General features: G+C 40.4%; 1 protein-coding gene across 1 annotated transcript in view; it reads left to right on the top strand.

Annotated features, from left to right (window-relative positions):
- LOC146615391 (copine-8) overlaps nucleotides 1–19,285 on the top strand; it is a 105,873-nt gene that overhangs the window by 40,431 nt on the left and 46,157 nt on the right. Inside the window, exons 5-6 of the mRNA XM_085376694.1 lie at nucleotides 2,963–3,002; nucleotides 10,046–10,122. Of these exons, the coding sequence (XP_085232820.1) occupies nucleotides 2,963–3,002; nucleotides 10,046–10,122 (117 nt within the window). The remainder of the gene's footprint in view (nucleotides 1–2,962; nucleotides 3,003–10,045; nucleotides 10,123–19,285) is intronic.

Genomic DNA, 19,285 nt, shown 5'->3' with positions numbered 1-19,285 from the left:
GAAAAATTCTAAGTGGTAAATGTGGCTGTTTTTACCATAGTCACAAAGATGATTGTTATTTCCATCTCTATGGTTCTGAGGCTTCTCCATGCTTAAGCAAAGAAAGTAGGAGGTCGGAGCAGCAGCAACACCTCCTGTGAAAGGTGGGTGGGTGTTGCACCAGAAGCCTCCTTGTGATTGCTTTGGTTCCTAGCAGATTACCACGGTTGCCCATAGTTTGCAGTCTTTATATACTGTATCTAATGCATGGATTTAGACTGTCTTGTCTCATATATTACTAGTACACAGCTCTGATTCTCTTCTGCTGGTGATGTCCTGATGACTGAGTCATGTGCTATGAGCACAGCTGTCTCATACTTCTTTCCATGGAGGCAAAAGATTCTATCTGTAGGGTCTTAGATTAGGTGAGGGGATTCTCCATCTCATGTGGCTCTCAGGTCACATTTGTTACTGAATTATGGGGCTTTCAGTGGCTTTATTATTTATATTCTAATCTATAAAGCAGGGAGCCATGGCGACAGCACCACCGGGATCTCAAAGTTCTCCCGTGAAGAGGAGCTAGTGTGTCTGCGTCGATGTTAGTCGATTCATGATAGATAGCAAAACGAGGGAAAGAACAAGGTAGACACACACAAAGACGTCAAATGTGACTTTGTAACCCAAACAAATGTGGTCTCTATTTCATATCTGCTCTTGACTAAGACTGCACGTTAAGCCAGGAGTAATGTGTTGAGCTCATATGTACAGGAGGTGTGTCGCAGGGTCTTGTGGTGGAGAGACAAAACCCAAATTGATGCGTGCAATTTGTGTGTGCATTGCCACATGCGTGACCATGGTGACAATGTGCGTGTCTGGGTGCATGTGTTTGTGAGTTTGTGTGAAGTTTAGCAGGTAGCCATAACAACCAGGGTTTCTGGGGGATGGCGGCTGCTCCACTTGTAACATGTGGAACACACCATGTTACAGCCCGGTGTACATTTTCACATGTACACAAACAAGTTACTTTCTGTGTTTTACCGACTTTGTGGGGCTCAGTTATTGAACTGTTATTTGCTTATGAGTGTTGTAGTATTTCAGATGAAATGAAGATGAGCTGAATGATGGGAGAGACTCCGATGTTTACCGCTTATGTCACTGCAACCGAAGCTTCTTAAGCAAATGATCTTTAAGCTAAATTTATGCCCTATTGGCTCTATGTGGACGTTTTTAGTGGCTTCCCCGCCTGTCTTCTGTTGCTCTCTTACATTAGAGGTGTGCAGGTTTTGGATTAGCACTTATCATTGTATTTGCAATATCAGGTGAGCAAGTTTAAATCTATTGGAAGAATGACATCTCATAGAAAGATGGGGACATGTAAGGACATCTGTGTGTTTGCGTGTTGCGTCTATGTCTGCTCATTGGTTATGTGATTATAAATGAATGAATGCATAACTCTGTGTCTCTTGAGTGGTTTTCTGAATGGAACTGGACATCTGAGGGAAAAAACAAACAGGCTTTTTGTGGGTCTGTGAGTAGGTTATGTGCCATTTTCAGTAACATTCAGCGTGTGCATCCGTGTGTGAGACTCCTATGTGTGGCGCTTTTGGTGAATGTGTCTATCATAGACTGCATATAAAAGATAGCCACCGTGATGGCTCCCATTGAGTGAAAGTCATGCCTTGAAGTCTCGAGGGTCTTCACTGTCACCGCCTTGATGTGATTTGGTTTTGGTCTGAGGGACACTGCAGTCTTACACCAAGAAACAATCTTTGGGAACAAAGAAATTTGAGTAATGTGAAATCTTTTCCCAAAAAGCCTTTTATATAATGAGACGTTCCAACTACAGAAGTTGACCTCAGCTGGCCATTAGAAATAGTACAGGTTTAAACCTCAAAAGCTACAGTGTCTACAGTATCTGGATGTGTGCGTGCAGCCTTGCTGCTTCTCTCATCAACGACTGTATGTCGCTGGTCCTGCTGGCCTGCAAAGGGTAACGCTGTCTGAGATGATACCAGATTGAAGAATGTTTACTCCCTCAGGCTTATGGCAGTGAGATCTCTATGAAAACAAAACAGTTACAGAGCAGAGGTTATGAAATACTACAGTATGTCCTCTCACTATGAATTATGATAGTGCATTGTGTTCCACAGGGCTCACTGTGAAGTATAGTGCACTGATATATGTCTTTAATTTTACACTTCCCTAAGCTGAGGCATATACCGATATCATTCTAAACAGCTAAAAAGATAAAAAGATAAAGCACGTCACATGTCCCACTGAGTTGAAATGGGACATTTTAAATATTGGTTATGCTTGGATTTGGATTAAAGGAGAATCCTGCCACACACAGAATATACTGTACATCACCTTTAACATCCATGTGAGGTAACAAAATTGCCTAGCATTTCTCCCCCACTGTATTACCCAGCAGAGGCCAATCCATATTTAGTGGTGGGTGAAATGACCTGAGCTGTGAAATGACCTCAGATTGCTGAGTGAATGGGTCGCCTGATTGCCTCCCATTCTTCAGAGCTGGAGGGGCTATTTCTGGAGAAGTTTGTCTCGCTGCAAATATTGTATGTTTAAGAGGTTGCCAGGTGAAACTGAGGATTGAGAGTTGTGAGTACTGTTCAGACGTGTGTGACAGTAATGAAAATAGATGAAAACAAACGAGGACAGACTTCTTCACCTAGCAAGTCAGTAGTTCATCGTTTCTGTTTCAGTCGTTCACACGTATGGCCTCGCAGATATACTTGTGACTGCCAATTAGTCCATTTAGTGTCATTTTAATAGAGGATGACTGTGATCCTGCAATGTTGGGAAGTGAATTCCCAGAGCCTCCGCTGAGATTCTGCGTGACAAGATGCTTAACCCCATTACTGATTTACCCTCTCTGTAATCCCTTTTGTGTTCCCAGCCGAGCTCCTGTCACCCTCCATCACTCTCTAATGCATTCACAGTGTGTTTTTGTTTTTTTCTGCAGGTATGATGTCGATTCGAAGAGTGCCAACCTGTCGAAACACGTGAGTGCTTGTGTATTGTTTTGTGTTTTTGTGAACGTAAATGCTGACCATATCATTACCTGTCATTAGACTCTTTCCAACCACATAAGAGTACTCCGGTCATTAGTCTGCTGACTTGTGGTGTGTTCAGGACACACTTGAATAAATAATAAATAAAGGCAAATGTGTGTCAGTGCAAATCGAATGTATTTAGAATTCATGAAATTGTCAGCTAGAGTTGTATGATTCAATTTCAACTTCGTTTGGTCTGAATATATCTTTATACCGAACAAATGTAGCCCTTATGTTAGGTACAGCTTGCTCGGACATGGAGCTTTAATTCTTAGTGGCATAAATTAAACAATTCCTCACAGATTTTATTCCATATTGACATAACAGCATCACACTGTTGCTGCAGATCCATAATGCAAATCTCCCATTTCACCACATCCCCAAGGTGCTCTATTGGATTGAGATCTGATGACTGTAGAGGCCATTTGAGTACAATGTACTTATTGTAATGTTCAATAAACCAGTTTGAGGTAATCTGAGCTTTGTGATATGGTGTATTATCCTGCTGGTAGCAGCCATCAGAAAATTGGTACGCTGTGGTCATAAGTGTTGCTGGATGGCCAAGGTCAGCAACGGTACTCAGGCTATGGAGTTGAAATGGTGCTCGGTAAATACTAAGGGGTTCACAGGGTGCCAGAAAAATATCCCCCACACCATTATATCACAAGCACAGGATGAACTGTTTATACAGGGCAGGATGGAGCCATGCTTTCATGTTGTTTATGCCAGATTTTGAGCCTGCCATGTAAAACTCACAACAGATAACAAGACTCATCAGACCAGGCAATGTTTCTGAAACACTCACATCTGGAACCAACTACTGTGCAACTTTTAAAGTCACTTAAATCATCTGTATTCCCCCTTCATATGTTTACTTTGACCAAGTCTACACATCTAAATGCATTGAATTTCTGCTGATTACATCTTTACCTTAAGTAGCAGTTGAACAGGTGTGCCCAGGAAAGTGACAGTTGAATGCATAACAAAAAAACACAAAAACATCAAAGGTTTTAAGAGATGGCTGTCTACATGGACCAAAGTCTATAAATAAGAATATAAGGTGACAAGAGAATTGGCATTAAAAATCTTGATATTCGCGTATTCAGATGTGTGTGTGCACATTTTTTTTTCTGTCGGAGGGTTCTTCCTGTTAAAAGGGAGTTTTTCCTTCCCACTGTCACCAAAGTGTTTGCTCATAGGGGGTCATATGATTGTTGGGTTTTTCTCTGTATGTATTATTGTAGGGTCTACCTTAAAATATAAAGCGCCTTGAGGTGACTTATTGTGATTTAGTCCTATATAAATAAAATTGAATTGAATTGAATTGATGCAGCATGCTGATTTGCAGAATCTGTATATTCTTTCATGTCTGCTCTTTTTAGTCTCTTTTTAAAATATGTCCACCGCGGTTTGTTGTTAACTGTCTTTTCTCTACATGAGTGATATTATCAGTCTGCGCTTTAACAAGTGATTTAGGAAACAGCTGTTTACATGCATCACTTTGATCCATTTAGTGAGATTCACTGTGTGTGTATATATCTCAGTGGCTTGGGTTTCAGTGTAATCTTGCTTGCACACACCTGTACTTATAACATCAGCTTTATGGTGATATCTTAGACACGTTTGAGCATGGTGGTTGCTCTAGTAACAGGACAATGACGTGAGCCTGACTATCCAAGTCGCAGAAAGTCACAGCAGCAGTGAAAATGATGGACGGCAATAAAAAGAGTAGCTGAGGATGACAGAGTGGATATCGTTTTTACACAGCTGTCTTTTCTCCTTTTTCACTCAGTGTCCATAACACACGTTGCTGTGTTTGTCACACTTGCATGTTTCAGAACAGATTCGATGAAGCACATTTGGGTTATGCTGCAAGACAATGATCCAAAATAGACCAAGTCCACCTCTGAATGACTCAAAGGAGTAAATGAACTGGTTCTTAAATAGCACTTTTCTACTCTACCTGAGCACTCAAAGTGCTTTATACACCTTAGCTCCTTCATCCATTTTATACAAGCACTTTTTTTCTATGCTTAAGTGCTTTCTAACATTCACGCTCCTATGGTTGCATCGGTGAGTGGCATGGAGTTCAGTATCTTGCCCAAGGATATTTGGCATGCAGATGGAGCAGCCAGGGATTGAACCACCAACCTTCTGATCAGTGGGTTACCTGTTCTAACCCTTGAGTTCCCCGCTCAAACTCTCCAACTCGACTGAACGGAAGAGTAGACCACAATTTCTCCAACTCACTGACAGTTAACGCTTGATTGCATTCCTTGCTGGGGTGGGTGGCACAACCTGTTATCAGGTTTAGGCGTAATTAGTCTTTCACATATGGCCAGGTAAGTTGGAATTGTTTTCTTCTCATAATAAATAAAATAATAATAATAAAAAAAAAACAATTTCGTATTTTCTGTTATGATCCTTTTCTGATATTTAAATTTGTTTGATGATCTGAAACATTTAAGTGTGACAAACATGAAAAAAAATCTAAGAAATCAAGAAGGAGGGGGATAGTTTTTAACTGAACTTTATATTAGGAACTCGTCAGTCCAGTAATGTAGAATAGTTGAGCATTTTAAAAGTAGATCTCATGTTGTAAAGTTTATAAAAGGTTATCCAAAGTCTTTACTTCGATTTAACCAAATATTTGTTTTCTCCAACTGTAACCAAGCAGCAGGTGAAAGCAGACCACAGTCTTACACACTCTAAACGACTCTTTTGTTTCAGACTGTACTTTTTGGAAAGTGTGTTTGCTTTTCAACCTTCACTCACTTGACTTTTGTGTCAACGTCTACCTCTGAGCACAGCTGCAAACAGCCAATGCTGCTTTTCCCCAAGGTGAAACACTGGAGCCATTAGTTCTTATCATTGCATGGCGTTTAGTATCCAGCTCAACAAGTCTGCCTGCGTAGCATATTACAGACACATACCCTTTATGGTGATGTAAAAAAACAAAAGAAGAAGAAATAATGGTAGCATTTTTGTACACTTCAAATGGAGCATTGTGTACTAAACTCCATCTAAATGCCAACATGTCCTCTGTTCTATTTGATTAAGAATAACAAATGCCTGAGGACACGTGGACTGCTTTCTCCCTCTAGCAACACTGTTGTCAAAATGATCTATTTTCTTCTTTTATGGTATTTCTTCAGCCCAGTTATAAGCCAATACAAGTAAATATAATAGCTGTAATTGGAACCTTTGTGGAGGCATTGTAGCCAGGCTTATATTTCACCTTCACTAAGGCCCCATGCACCTGTTGACTGCTGTGCGTTATCATTATGTGGCCTCCGGCTAAATAGGCGCAAATGGAAGTACAACAGTCACACTGATTTTAATGCAGAGCCACAGTAATCGTGTTTTATGTTTTGACCTTTAAAAAAACCCCCAAAACCATATACTTTACCTTATCACTTACTGTTTTGCCGAACATCATTTCTAAAATTGATTGCTCACATTTATAAAGACTGCAAATGTACTGCTGGCGTTTATATGACAAGTGTATGAAATAAAAGGAGATAAATTGGGTGCTACAGTGCAAAACACAGTCTCCAATGCAGGTTTAGTCTCTTAATATTTCCCTTCAGGATATTTCTTTTCTTATTTTATTGGGTTTGATGTCTCTCTGGATGCAATCATTTCCTCTTGTGATGCCCCTAGCTGTTTCTTTTTTCTTTTCCTCTTTTTATCCTCTTTCATTGCCATACCCTTGTTCTCTCACTCTTCTCTTTTCCCTCCGTGCTCTGGATTTGCTCTAGGGGTGGGTTTTTATAATCGATTTATCGATTAAAATCGATTCTGGCTTGGATAATGTAAAATCGATTCATTAAAATCCTGAATCGATTTTTTTAATATTAATTTATTTTGCCCGAAATGCCAGAATCTCAGGCGAAAGATCACAAAATTTCAACAACCACCAAACAGCTAAGACAGTAAATGAGAGCAGGTACATGGCTCCTGTACAAAGACGTAAACACACAGCGCGGACCCGCGGATCAGAATCAGTGAGATGTTGCCTTTCTCAGCTGACGGTCGGGGCTGAAAGCCGACAGCTCGCTGATTGTGATCCGCGGGTCCGCGCTGGGTGTTTACGCCCTTTTTGCGCTGATCATATGGCTGTTAGTTTTATCTCTCTCCAAACAATATTGACCGAACCAGCAGCAAAAGAAGATCCAAACTATGCTTCACATAAACATCGTCATGAATTCCCTCTGACTTTTGCTGACTTTTCAGGATAAAAATCACACTTCATGCACAGCTCTCTCTCTCTCTCTCTCTCTCTCTCTCTCTCTCTCTCTCTCTCTCTCTCTCTCTCTTTTCTGCATTATTCGCTTGCTTGTTACGCACAAGTCTACCGTTGTTTACAGCGCTGTCGGCCGACGTTTTTTTTTTCCCCTTTTACTTACTTCCGAAAAGTAAACCTAATTTCTGCCGTTCAATATTGAACAAATTTAAACTTTTTAAAACCGCTGTAACTTCAGAGGTAATGTTCATGTGTTGATTAATGGTTTTCTTTCGTTTTTGATGTACTGCAGATTATTTTTATAAAATCCCAGGCCAGGAAAATCAACTTCATGTTTTTCTGTGTTTTATCTTCAGCTACTTTGACACAAAGGCCTCTACTGTGATGCTCACACCTTTGATAAAGTCTTGCGTGTGTCAGCTTCCTTTTAATAGATACAAAAATATGTAAATGTACTGATCTGAATTATAATATTTCTGACTGTCAAAATTTCCCAGATTCAAATCGAATCGAATCGAATCGAATTAAATCGAATCGTGGATCGAATCGATTCGGGACCTTGTGAATTGGAATTGAATCGATTCTAGAAATCAGTGACGATACCCAGCCCTAATTTGCTCCCCCTTGGCTCACTCGTTTGAAATCAATAATCTCATACAGGCAGAGACAGCAGCCTTGGTGTGGCTCCTATGGGGGAAGCCGGGGAGTTAACCCATTAGATGGTGTTTTAACATTGGGAGCTGTAGGCTGCGGACTCAGCTGGGACCTGGGTGAGAACTAGTGTGGCATATAGAAGGAAAAGCAGAAAGAGTAAGGATGAAAATAAAACACTCAATGTTGGTGTGTCCAGTTCGGTTTTTATCCATATATCTGGGTCGTTCCATATGACATTAACCAAATTTGAAACATGTTCCCTGAAAAATAGGGTGTCTTTTGTACAGTAAGTGCAGTATATTCACATCGTGTGCTTTTTGATTGGCTTTTTTTAATGTAAGAGGTAGCTACTAAAAATGTCTGGGCTAAAAGAAATATATTTAATATTTAGGCTTTGGTTTAAAAATCATAACAAATAGCCAGGTTTCAGATGTTTCAATAGTAAAACTGCACTAGTACCACATCTGCAATGTGGTACTAGCAGAAACAAGCACTGGTACTCTTCATTGCTGTAATCTGCTTTCTGATCATTTACAATAAATAGTTTAAATATAAACTGCAGGTAAAGAATTTCAAGCTTCACATCACCAGATGGAAAAGCATATGTGTCCTTCTTTTAAACAAGATCTTTTAGCTGTGATTCCTTCTTTGTCAGGACAGAGGCAGATTTCTCTGTGCAATGATCCATCAGCAAAACATCCCCTTCTCATTTGTTTTGAGCTGTTTTCTTGAGTTTAGTAATTGCTAATTATTATCTAACATAGTATTTTACTGGCTTACTGCCTGAAATTAGCTATTATGGTATGTTTCCTCTTTCCTATGTTTTTTTTATATAAACATGCGTTGTGTTTTTTATTGTAAAACCACCGATTGTGTATCGATAAGAAATCAAGAAACATGAAAGCCCACAGTGACAGTTGAGCCTATAAGTCAACAGAGTTTCAAGCCTAAAGCTTTTAAACATCAGGAAACTTCCAGAATTAAATAGCTAATAGTGAATTCCCTCTAGTTATCTTCCAATACTGCAGGTGATAAAACTGGTCATAACACAGTCTTGTCAAATTGTATATATGAGCTTTAAAAAGCTATGAGATACCCCCCAAAATGATTATAATCCTTTTGAAGATGTAGATTTAGATTCATCTGCTCACATTCCCTCGTTCTTTGGATCTCATAAAATAGTTCATTTCTTTCTGTAAAAGTGCTGAAAGGTGCTACACCCACACAGCTATTTTTCTCATTAAATATTTTTCTTGCTCATGCTGTTATATATTTAGCCATTAGTTGCATATAGCCAGTTCTCAGATGGACCTCATGTAGGCAGCAGACACAGTTGCTAGGTAATTTGTGGATTTACGGGTTCACCTCTACATGGTGGATGGAAATTATTATCATCATTATTATTTTGGTCTAATTTCGGCACACGTTTCCACCAAAACAAATATGTTCATAGCAGACTGACACTGTGTGGCTGCAGGAATGTAATTGTGATGAGATAGATGGGAAGAGATAAAGCTGAGAGGCTAATCAATGGACCAAAGAGAATCCGATATGTTAGTGGTGCTTGGAGCTGCTCTGGTCAAATATTAGAGATACTATCTAACAAAGACAAATGATCTAACCCCCAGTTAAAGACCCATGAAGAAGGCATGTTTCTATAATCCTTATTTAAATATATTTATATGGGAGAAATTAGGGTTTTATGGGTGTCATGTTTTCTGAAGGCTGGTCATTTTTGACACTGAAAAGCAACTTATCATTGTTTTAAATCCATGAGGTTTCTAGGATGCGGCGGGTGCACTCACGTCTCTGGCTCTCTCAGCATCAGCTCTAAAGCTTCAATATGTGAAGGCAGTTTAATTTCCCAAGGAAGTGGAGGAGCACACTGGGGCAGGTGTGAGGGCTGGTGGGAGGAAGGCTCAGTTTCTTCTTGCTAATATGATCTATCAAAGGTGAAGGTAGTGGTATTTGAAAAGACTTGGGCCTTTGGGGGTGGACTCTGTATTGATCAGCAGGTCAGGTTTGGGAGTAATGCAATGTCTGATTGACAAAAAACATGTGTCGGCTCACTTCTTTCTCCTTGACTCTGCAGGACTTTCTCGGACAAGCCCACTGTACTCTGGGAGAGATAGTCGGATCGTTGGGCAGTCGCTTGGAAAAACCTCTTGGGTGAGTAGGAGCTCAGATAGCTGTAGCAGAAAAAGGTGTGCAGACATCTCAATGAGTATCTGATCAAAAGTCGCATGAACTGCAGGTGCACTAGCAGAGTTATATCCACAGTCTGCAAATTTTAGTCAGGCCTGATGATAGTGGCATCAGCCCAGATTCACAAAAACACCATAAAGATGTTTTTATCAGAGAGAAATGGAGAAATGACATATTTAGCTTGAAATTTTGACTCTTCAAACTAGATGAGCGAGAGCAAATCTTTGTCTCTTCACATTATATTTCCCTGGGCTAATTTGCTAATTTTTTAAATACATTGTTGATTATTGACAGCCACAGTGGCTTATTGATTACCGCTGTCACATTAACAAATAAACCTGCATTGTTTTTATTCGTCCTCGTGTTATCGTTATTGTATTTGTAAGCAGCTAATTCAGTCTTGTTGTGGTTCTTTATCACTCTTGTCCACAATGCTGCTCTAGTGGCCTCCTCTTATTTACATATTTTCTCTCTCATGAGAAAGCCCACTCGGCTTTCTCTCAATTGAGTCTCTTTAATCCAATTAGCTTGTTCATTTGAAGCCTCGATGAGCCTTTAGATCTGCAAAGAGCGTTGTTAAGGGGAGAAATAACAGGGAACATTGTCAAGAACCTGGCAACCTGTGTGTGTGCTTACTGCATATCTCCTCTTCACGTCAAAGCAAAACTGTCATCCTGTTGAGTAGGAATCGCCATGGTGATTGCAGAGGCAGGTTTCCCATGGAGAGGGAAGGAAGGAAAGCGTGCACGTCTTTGGAGTGGTCCACACATATAGTTCAGTTGTATTTCTCTTGATTATTTACATTTGCACGCACACAAAAATGTTTGCTTGGCTATATTTCTGGGTACAAGATGAGCCCCTTAAAATAATCTTACCTCAGAAGAAACTCTTAACCCTCAAACAATCTTATGAAGTGGTTTAAGAAACTAGCCGCAATAAAAGTTCTAATTTTTCTCAAATGTCCTTGTGGCATGAATGACGGACCTGACCAGGGGGCCCACCTCATCACCAGCGACGGTGACGAGCTGGGTCCGGGGGCCGACCGCGGGTCCAGCGGTGGACGTGACGAGCTGGGGCTCGCAGGCGGCTTGGCAGGCGACCATACAGCCACACAGGACCACACAGCATCTTGACCTCTGGCGGAACTGAGGCAGGTCAAGACAGCGTACTGGCCTCTGGTGAGGACGCCTCTGGACTGGACGGCATGGCGACCTCCGAGTCAGGCAGAACAGTTCCTCCCCGCACGCTGTCCACCAGCTCTGGCAGAACAGTTCCTCCCGCACTCTGATCCCCGACTCTTTCTGGGCAGGTCGCTTCGGGGTGCGGACCTCCGGCTTGTTATGAGCAAGTCCAGACGGCATACTGACCTCCGACTCAGCCTGGGCAGGTCCCTCCCGCGCGCTGACCTCCATGAACACGTGGGGGTCAGCCAGGAACCGAATCAAGCTGCCAGATTCATTATCAGCTGCATCCCACGCTCGGACCGGTCCTGCAGCTGTTCCGCCTGGCCACCTGCTCCCTCTGTATGGCTGCGAACTCGCCCACCATTCGGGCCAGCGCCTCCACTACTGGCCCAGTTGTGGTTCCGCCATGCCGTCTCCTGGGTTTCGGCACCACTGTGGCATGAATGACAGACCCGACTACATAGTTCACACGTTTAACACTTTTTATTCCGGTTGCTGTTCTCTAACAGACGGCCGCAGCTTTTCAGCTGTGTCCCACACACAACAACAACAACCCCAACCTCAGGTCCCAGCACGTTCTATACAGGGGAGGCGTGATGAGCTGATGGAGCTCCGGTGTGTCAGCCTCCCCTGCAGCTGCGCCACGAATGGATGTGTATATTGGAAAATATTCAGCGCCTGTTCTTTTGCAAACATTTTGTTAAAACCGGTTGAGGAATAGAGATGTTACTCCTCCTTCTTTGTTTTGCTACTCGAGTACATCAAATGCAAAGTGTGCCTTGGTTATCACAAAAGCAGTTTGTGGAAGAAAAGTTAAATTATGGGGTGTGAATTGAGTTCTTTCTTTGATATTCAGGGCTGTGTAAAATGTGGAGGTTGGTTGCTTTAGGTCCTGAAGACGTTCACTCTCCGTATGTTGTGCCACGCTTCTGCAAATATATGCAGATGAGAAAAAAGCAAAACAATCAACGCTGAATGAAACAGGTTTGTTACATTCACATGTGCGACCAATATCGACCGTTTATAAGAGGTCAAGAGTGATTTGGTGCAGAATGAGGAAAACTGTCAACTTTCATTAAAAATGAAGGGGCAGGACACACAGCTGTTCTCTGGCTCTGGAGGTTGTGTCAGTATTTATATATGTGCGTGGGTGTAAGCGACAGTCAGGCATACACCTGCAGCCTGACATGACAGGCGGAGGACGTGGGGGCGGGGCTTAACAATTTTAACATATTGCATTGTTCAGTGTAACTCCAGTGGGCATTTAGGAGTGTGTGCACGTGGGTGTGTGAGAGAGACACTTAGAGTAACCAGCAACAAGAAGCAAAACGCATCATCAAGTGCAGCAATGGTGAGGCACATGGTTAACGTAGCATTCAGCTAACTTAGCACTATCCACCCGCCATATTGCAAACAGCTGAAACAGATGAACTGTGTAGGTGCAGCTTCTGCTTGTGTGCAAACAGACACATTTGGAAGTTTAGTACACGTTTACATTATCAAGAGAGGATAATATATCTCTAAAGAGAGCTCCAAACCTTAATTAATAATGAATACATTTAATCAGTGACCATAAGCGGACAACATGCCTTTTTTCCTCCTTCTTTAGAGTTTCCCTAACTCAACGTATATGTGCTAGAGTTATCATAAAATATAATTACTGTAATAATAATGATTGTAGCTTTACACTAGAACCATCAGGAGGGGTCACTTTAACAGCAGTAATGGCAAAAGCGTAATTTCTTGAATAAGTCACGTTCATTTTCATCTATTTCTTCTAATTTTAAGAGCAGACAAAACAAGTATTTAAGATTAATATTTATGGGTTTTATTATTTAGATCTTAAAGTTAAAATGCACATTTGAGTAAACTAATAAAGCGTACAAAAAAAACTTCGAACAACTATTTCCTTGCCTAAGATTTCATAACAATATGAAAAGCAAAAATGAATTTGGGGTAACGTGTGGTATTAGACGGTATAAAACGCGCTCACTGTGAAACAGATTGAACAGCTGATTGCCTACATTTTAAAGCTGACCTCACTGCTGGCTACAAAAACATAAGAAAGACATTTTAAATAATTAATGTAAAAGTAGGTCAAAGTTTATCACCTCTGCCTCTCATGAACGTCCACTCTGCTGCGCCTCAGTCAGTTTCTGATTATTGGACAACCTACCCTAACTAATGAGCCTCCCGCTACCCTCCTAACAAACCTCATTTCCTGGTTCTCAGACCTCGTGTGCCCTTCTCCTTACAATATGATACACTTTGACATGAGTGCTCTGACTTAAATTTCATTACCAGGTCACATGTAAACAAACTGATGCATACTGGGGTAAATTGTCCAAAGATATTATGCAGCACTGTCTCTCCTTGCTCCAAATTCATGCCGTAAACACTTCAAGAGATGCCCATTATTAGAAAAATGTTACCTCTAATTTCAAGGCAAGGCAAAGGCAAATTTATTTGTATAGCACAATTCAACAACAAGGTGATTCAAAGTGCTTTACAGAGACATTAGAAACAAAAACAAATTAAAAGCATGATTTAAAATTGATTAAAACAAGCAAACAAACAAACTAACTAAACACACACATTTCACACCTGTTCGCGCGATCTGAACCCTTATCGTAAGGGGAGCTACCAGTCCTTCTGTGGACGAGCTACTTTCTATTTTAAATTCCCTGAATTTAAAATACTCTCTAGACCCAGTCTAGACCCAGCTGGGGAGCTACCCAGAGCTCTAAACCCACTTAACAAACAAACAAACAAACAAACAAACAAACAAAACAGTATATAAAATCAAAACAGATAAAATCAGAACAGTAGATAAAATCAGTAGTTAATGTAAGTTTTGAAATTTAAGCTTAACAAACAAACAAAACAGTATATAAAATCAAAACAGATAAAATCAGAAATAGATAAGATCAGTAGTTAATGTAAGTTTTGAAATTTAAAATGTAAACACTGAGATGGGACACATACAGATGCAGAGGATGACGACTGAATATCACATAACCGAGAAGAACCAGAAAATAAAAAGATTACTAAGGTACAACATGAAGTAACAAAACCTGGAATCACAAGCAGACCATTACTTAGAGAATACGGGGGAAACATGATCATTATAACGAGGAATGAAACAAAACCCAATAAACCAGAATCGAACTCAGAGCAGAGAAACTAAAACCAGAATCACTAGATGACCACAAAACTGACACAAAGGGACTAGAGACCAGTGTTGGTCAAGTTACTTGAAAATTAGTTACCAGTTACGCAGTAAAGCAATAGACCTGTTATCCCAATTCTATTTGTTGCCACTATGCATCATATAAAAGTGAATCAAATGAACTAAATGAGAAACAAAACTTTGGAATATCAGTTTATAGAAAAACCAGGAAATACATAAAGTAACGAAAAAACTCAAAACACTGGGACTTTATAAACCCAGGGGACCTAACAATATCTGCATTTCTCTAAATGTCAAACTCTTTCATAATATGGCAAAGATATTATAGATCATGTCAGGCTTATTTGGACTTAGAAGTTTCATTCGATTTACTTAAAATTTAATTTTCTTTATATTAAACAGGAGTTACATGTTGAAGCCAGTAAATCCCTCAATAGCTTTTTCTGACCTTTAACTCCATAAATTAATGAGTCTGTTAGTCTTATTGTTGGATAAAATTAGCCTGAGACCACCCCTGATTTCATAAATATCATGACTTTATTACTAATACCATTTTCATTTGAAGCACTGATCCTGTTGCTTCCTGAATATTTTTGAATAATCAACAAGGCAGTTTTCTCACTTTGTACTTTTTTTTCTTCCCCTTTGCTCTTTTCTTTCCAGAACTCTCTATTTCTGTCTTGCTCACACACTTGCTCATGCTCTTTTTGACACTTTTGTTCCCTCAAACAAGATCTCGGTGTTCATTGTAAGTGGGAAGAGGGTCATAGAGAAGCCCCGTGGAACTATAGAAGAGCCAAGTAGTCTACAATTTTAAATACAAGTGAACCAAGACACACACACACTCAGAGGCTGATAGCTGTGAATACAAGCCTGATTGTAAGCATTTGTAAGAAAGGACAAAAGAAAGTGTATCTGCCTTTGGTGTCACATGGATTTGATGTCAGTGTGCCTTTTGTTAAGCAGAATTATAGTTATGAGCTTTCTTTTCAATGACAGTGCGTGCGCGACTGTGTTTCTTTGCGTGTCGGGGCATGACCAAGAATAGGCAGATCCTGATGTTTTTATAATGACAACTGATGTCTCATTCAGATAGTCCACCTTCGCCGGGAATATAATGAAAAGCACAGCACAGAAGTGGCCCAGTCTTAATTAGCTGTCTCTTGCCAGACACTGATTGCATATCCGTGTGTCTTGATTAGAGGATTCACAGCGTTTCCTCACACACAGACGCACTCACACGCATGCAGGAAGACGCAGAAGAAGAGATGCTCCTGGCGTGCCTTTCAGCTTAGGTGTTTTTGATAAACTAAAAAAGAGGAACGTGGTTTGGAGCACGATGATGAGCTCAGAGATGTGTATTCATTTAAACACAGACTGTTTTGTGTTGCTTTACTTGATTTCAGGAAACACGAGCATCAGTATACGCTGTCGTTTCACCCATATTGTGCTAATTTGTCATTTTCGTACATATCGTCCCGGAGGAGTTTGAGCTTCCAACTCTATATCACATCTGTCACACACGTGTGTCTGTGCATGTATGCGTTTGTATGTAAGGCACAACTGTGGGATACGTTATTCATCTATTGTAACTATGCAATCCTTTCGATTGCCACCTGCGCATTATTTTATTTCTGTCAGAATAATGATTGCAGCTTTCTGAAAAATAGTGGAGCGAGAGCAGGCATTTAGGAAAATGACGAGCATGGGAATCCAATTCGATGTCCCGCCGGAGGGGACCTAGCTCGGAAGAGTTGTCATAGCGACACCGATCAATACACATGAGTGTCTCATGTGTATTGTTGCCGTGAGACGACACGGTGGAGAGTAAGAGGATACCAACAAGTAAAATGGGCTGTATGGACAGTGATCGAGAGTTTTACAACTTTGTGTTGTGTTTTCCTTTTTCTGTTACACCATCGTTCCACCTCGCGTGTGCTCAGTTACGCTGAATCCCAAAACCAATAACATGAAACTTGTAGGCGATGAAGTGTTTGTATGTTGTTCCTCGTCTGGAAAATTTATGAAACTTTCACCGCTATGTAAGAATCACCTTGTGTTTGTTCAACCGCTGTTAAGGCATCTTTACATTCAGAAGCTACAGGTGTGGGGAAAAAATTCAACCACCTGTTTAGTGATTAGCCTGCCGATCATATACTTTTAGGGGGGCAATCACTTTTTCACACAGGCCTTTGTAGGTTTGCATTTTCCCCCCTTGATAATAAATGCCCTGATGATGTAGAAACTGCATTTGTGGTTTGCTTGTCTAATATTTGTTTGATGATCTGAAACATTTAAGTGTTACAAACACGCGGGAAAAAAAGGAAATCAGGAAGCGGGCAAACACTTTTTCACACCACTAGTGGTCACCAGTGATCACTTACGTACATTAAATCAAATAATCATGTAAATAACTGCTCAGGCCGAGTGTTTTATTACTTTTGGCAGCCCTGTAGTTGAGCAAAACGTATTTACAACAACGTATGCATAAACCTAACGTACACGTAATGTCGCGACTGGTTTTAAAATCTGCGACTACACATAATATATGTACATATATGATTTGCAAGGATTTGAGCGCTATATGTATATATGTTGATAATCAGGGACACTTGCATTTTATATAGTAGTTACATTACTATAATCATTGTAGTAAGATGTACTCGTGTACAGTTATTGTGTAGTGCTAGTTTAACACTTTATAGATACAGGCATGTTTTAAAGTTAAATCTGTAGCTATGCTGTGAGTATTTGTATATCAAATCCTGCTTTTCCTCTTTGCAAAGTACTAATGTGTCATTATGAAATAGCCTAAAATAATGGGACTTGTGTACTGAAGCTGAATCATTATTTAAAGCCAGCAAATGATTTAACAGAGGTGCTGATGAAGGTTGATGATGCTCTATTTTGTAGTTGACTGGAACCCACACAGCTCAACATTTTTAATTAGCTCAGCTCTTCTTTTATGTCCAATTTGCCAACAACCCCCTGCTCTGCTTTTATTGTTTCATGCTGCCACTGTCGAACCGTAGCACAAAGAGCAGGAAGTCTATGTAAATGAAGTAATTACTTTGGATATCTGGAACTTGAGAGCTGTTAAATGTTATTCTGAAACCACTGAAAATTAGATTAAGGGGTGCAAAGTCAAGTGGAAATATGGAAATGCAGTTTTGTTGGCTGTGTTGTTCGTTAGGTGCGAGTAAGCTGTAAGTCATTGAAAACCTTCTCAGGTGTGTGAGTGGGAACACTGTGGGTCTTTCCGTGGCTTCTGATTTGCTGAAATCAGAGTGTCTCAAGTCCTCTTTGGGTATCATTGGTGCTATTTGTTCACGTGTACTTGAGCAGACATCCATAATTGCAGTCAGCCATTCAGATATCAGGCATTTACAAGAGGATGTGAACAATCCAAAGACACTACTTTGTACATGTTCCGCATCATCGCTCATGCGGAAACAAAACAGTAAAGCGTGTGAATCATACTTAAAATTCGCGAGCTGAAGGCTTTACTGGGATTTTAAGCAGGCTGTTGTTTTAAATCAGTATTGCTTTATTGATTTTTTTCCCCTGTTGCTCTAATCCTTCCTGATCACTCCATCTCTATGCTAACGTCATCTGTAAAGATGTGTTTTTCCCCAGCTTTTCCTTATTGGAATTCTTGTGTTTGGACTACATACAAGCCTATTTAGATTGTGTTTAGTGTTTCATCATACGGCTGCTAGGCTACAATTTAGCATTTTTAAACTCCCCCTAAGAATCACTGCCGGTGTCCAAGCAGCCAAAGAGACTGTAGTGGCAAACATTATTAAATTTGTTGCATTTGGATGAATCAGGGCTTTATTTTTATCATTCTGTCTGCCTTATCCTCGTTGTTACAGTCCTCTCAGTCTTGTGTAGACCCACCTCTGTGTGCTGTCTGGATAAAAAGAAGAAAACCTACATATTAATTTTACATTTCTTTTTCTTTTTTACGCTTTATAGTCTCTGAAACAACCATATGGCGTTCCATAGGCTCTGAGGTTGCAGGATCTGATAAACCCATTTGTAAAACGTATTACTCTCGGCCCGTTATGCACGAGACCAGAGTGAAATAGAGAAGGACTATTTGAATTACATTCACACAGAAGTCCTAGACCCCAGTTCTGAGCTGACTTAATGACTGTGAGAGTCTTTCCCAGCGAGGTGAGTGTCTCGTAGCGGAGCTCATCACATTCCTCTTTGTCAGAAATGTAGGTTCTTTCAAAATCTGTGTCAAATTATGTCATCCTGCGCTTTCTCACATGCACACAGAACGTGCTTTTACTACATCAGCGAGGGAGAACAGAAGATTTCTCTGCTGCAATCCTCATGATTAAGAATTTATCCATAATATTATTATTCGTTTTTCCGTGAAGCCCTCAAACCTCAAAGAGTTTTAGCATCTTACAGACCATAATTTTCCTCTCATCTCGCTCATTTCCAGGTGCAGCAAAGCTTTCAAATGCTGATAATCTAACACTACATTTCCAGGGTCGTCAAACAGCTAACACTCAAAGTTATCGACAAGCTGCCTGACATAATAAGCAGTCCAGAGCAAGTAACCGCAAATCCATGAGGATCTGGGTGGGTGTCCACAGAGCTCGAGGAGAGTAAATGATTGACTTGCATTTGCCAGGATCAGAAAGAAAACTCTACATAAATGGGAGTTGTGCTCTGTTTGCTAATGCATCGGTTACGTTGGCTTGATTAGGTGGTAATATGTTGTTTATGTTGCATG

The sequence above is a fragment of the Diplotaxodon limnothrissa genome, linkage group LG17, assembly GCF_057381915.1.
Source record: "Diplotaxodon limnothrissa isolate DT_005_m linkage group LG17, D_limnothrissa_male_GT1.1, whole genome shotgun sequence".
In the NCBI taxonomy this organism is placed as follows: domain Eukaryota; kingdom Metazoa; phylum Chordata; class Actinopteri; order Cichliformes; family Cichlidae; genus Diplotaxodon; species Diplotaxodon limnothrissa.
This window is presented reverse-complemented; position numbering and strand designations above follow the sequence as displayed.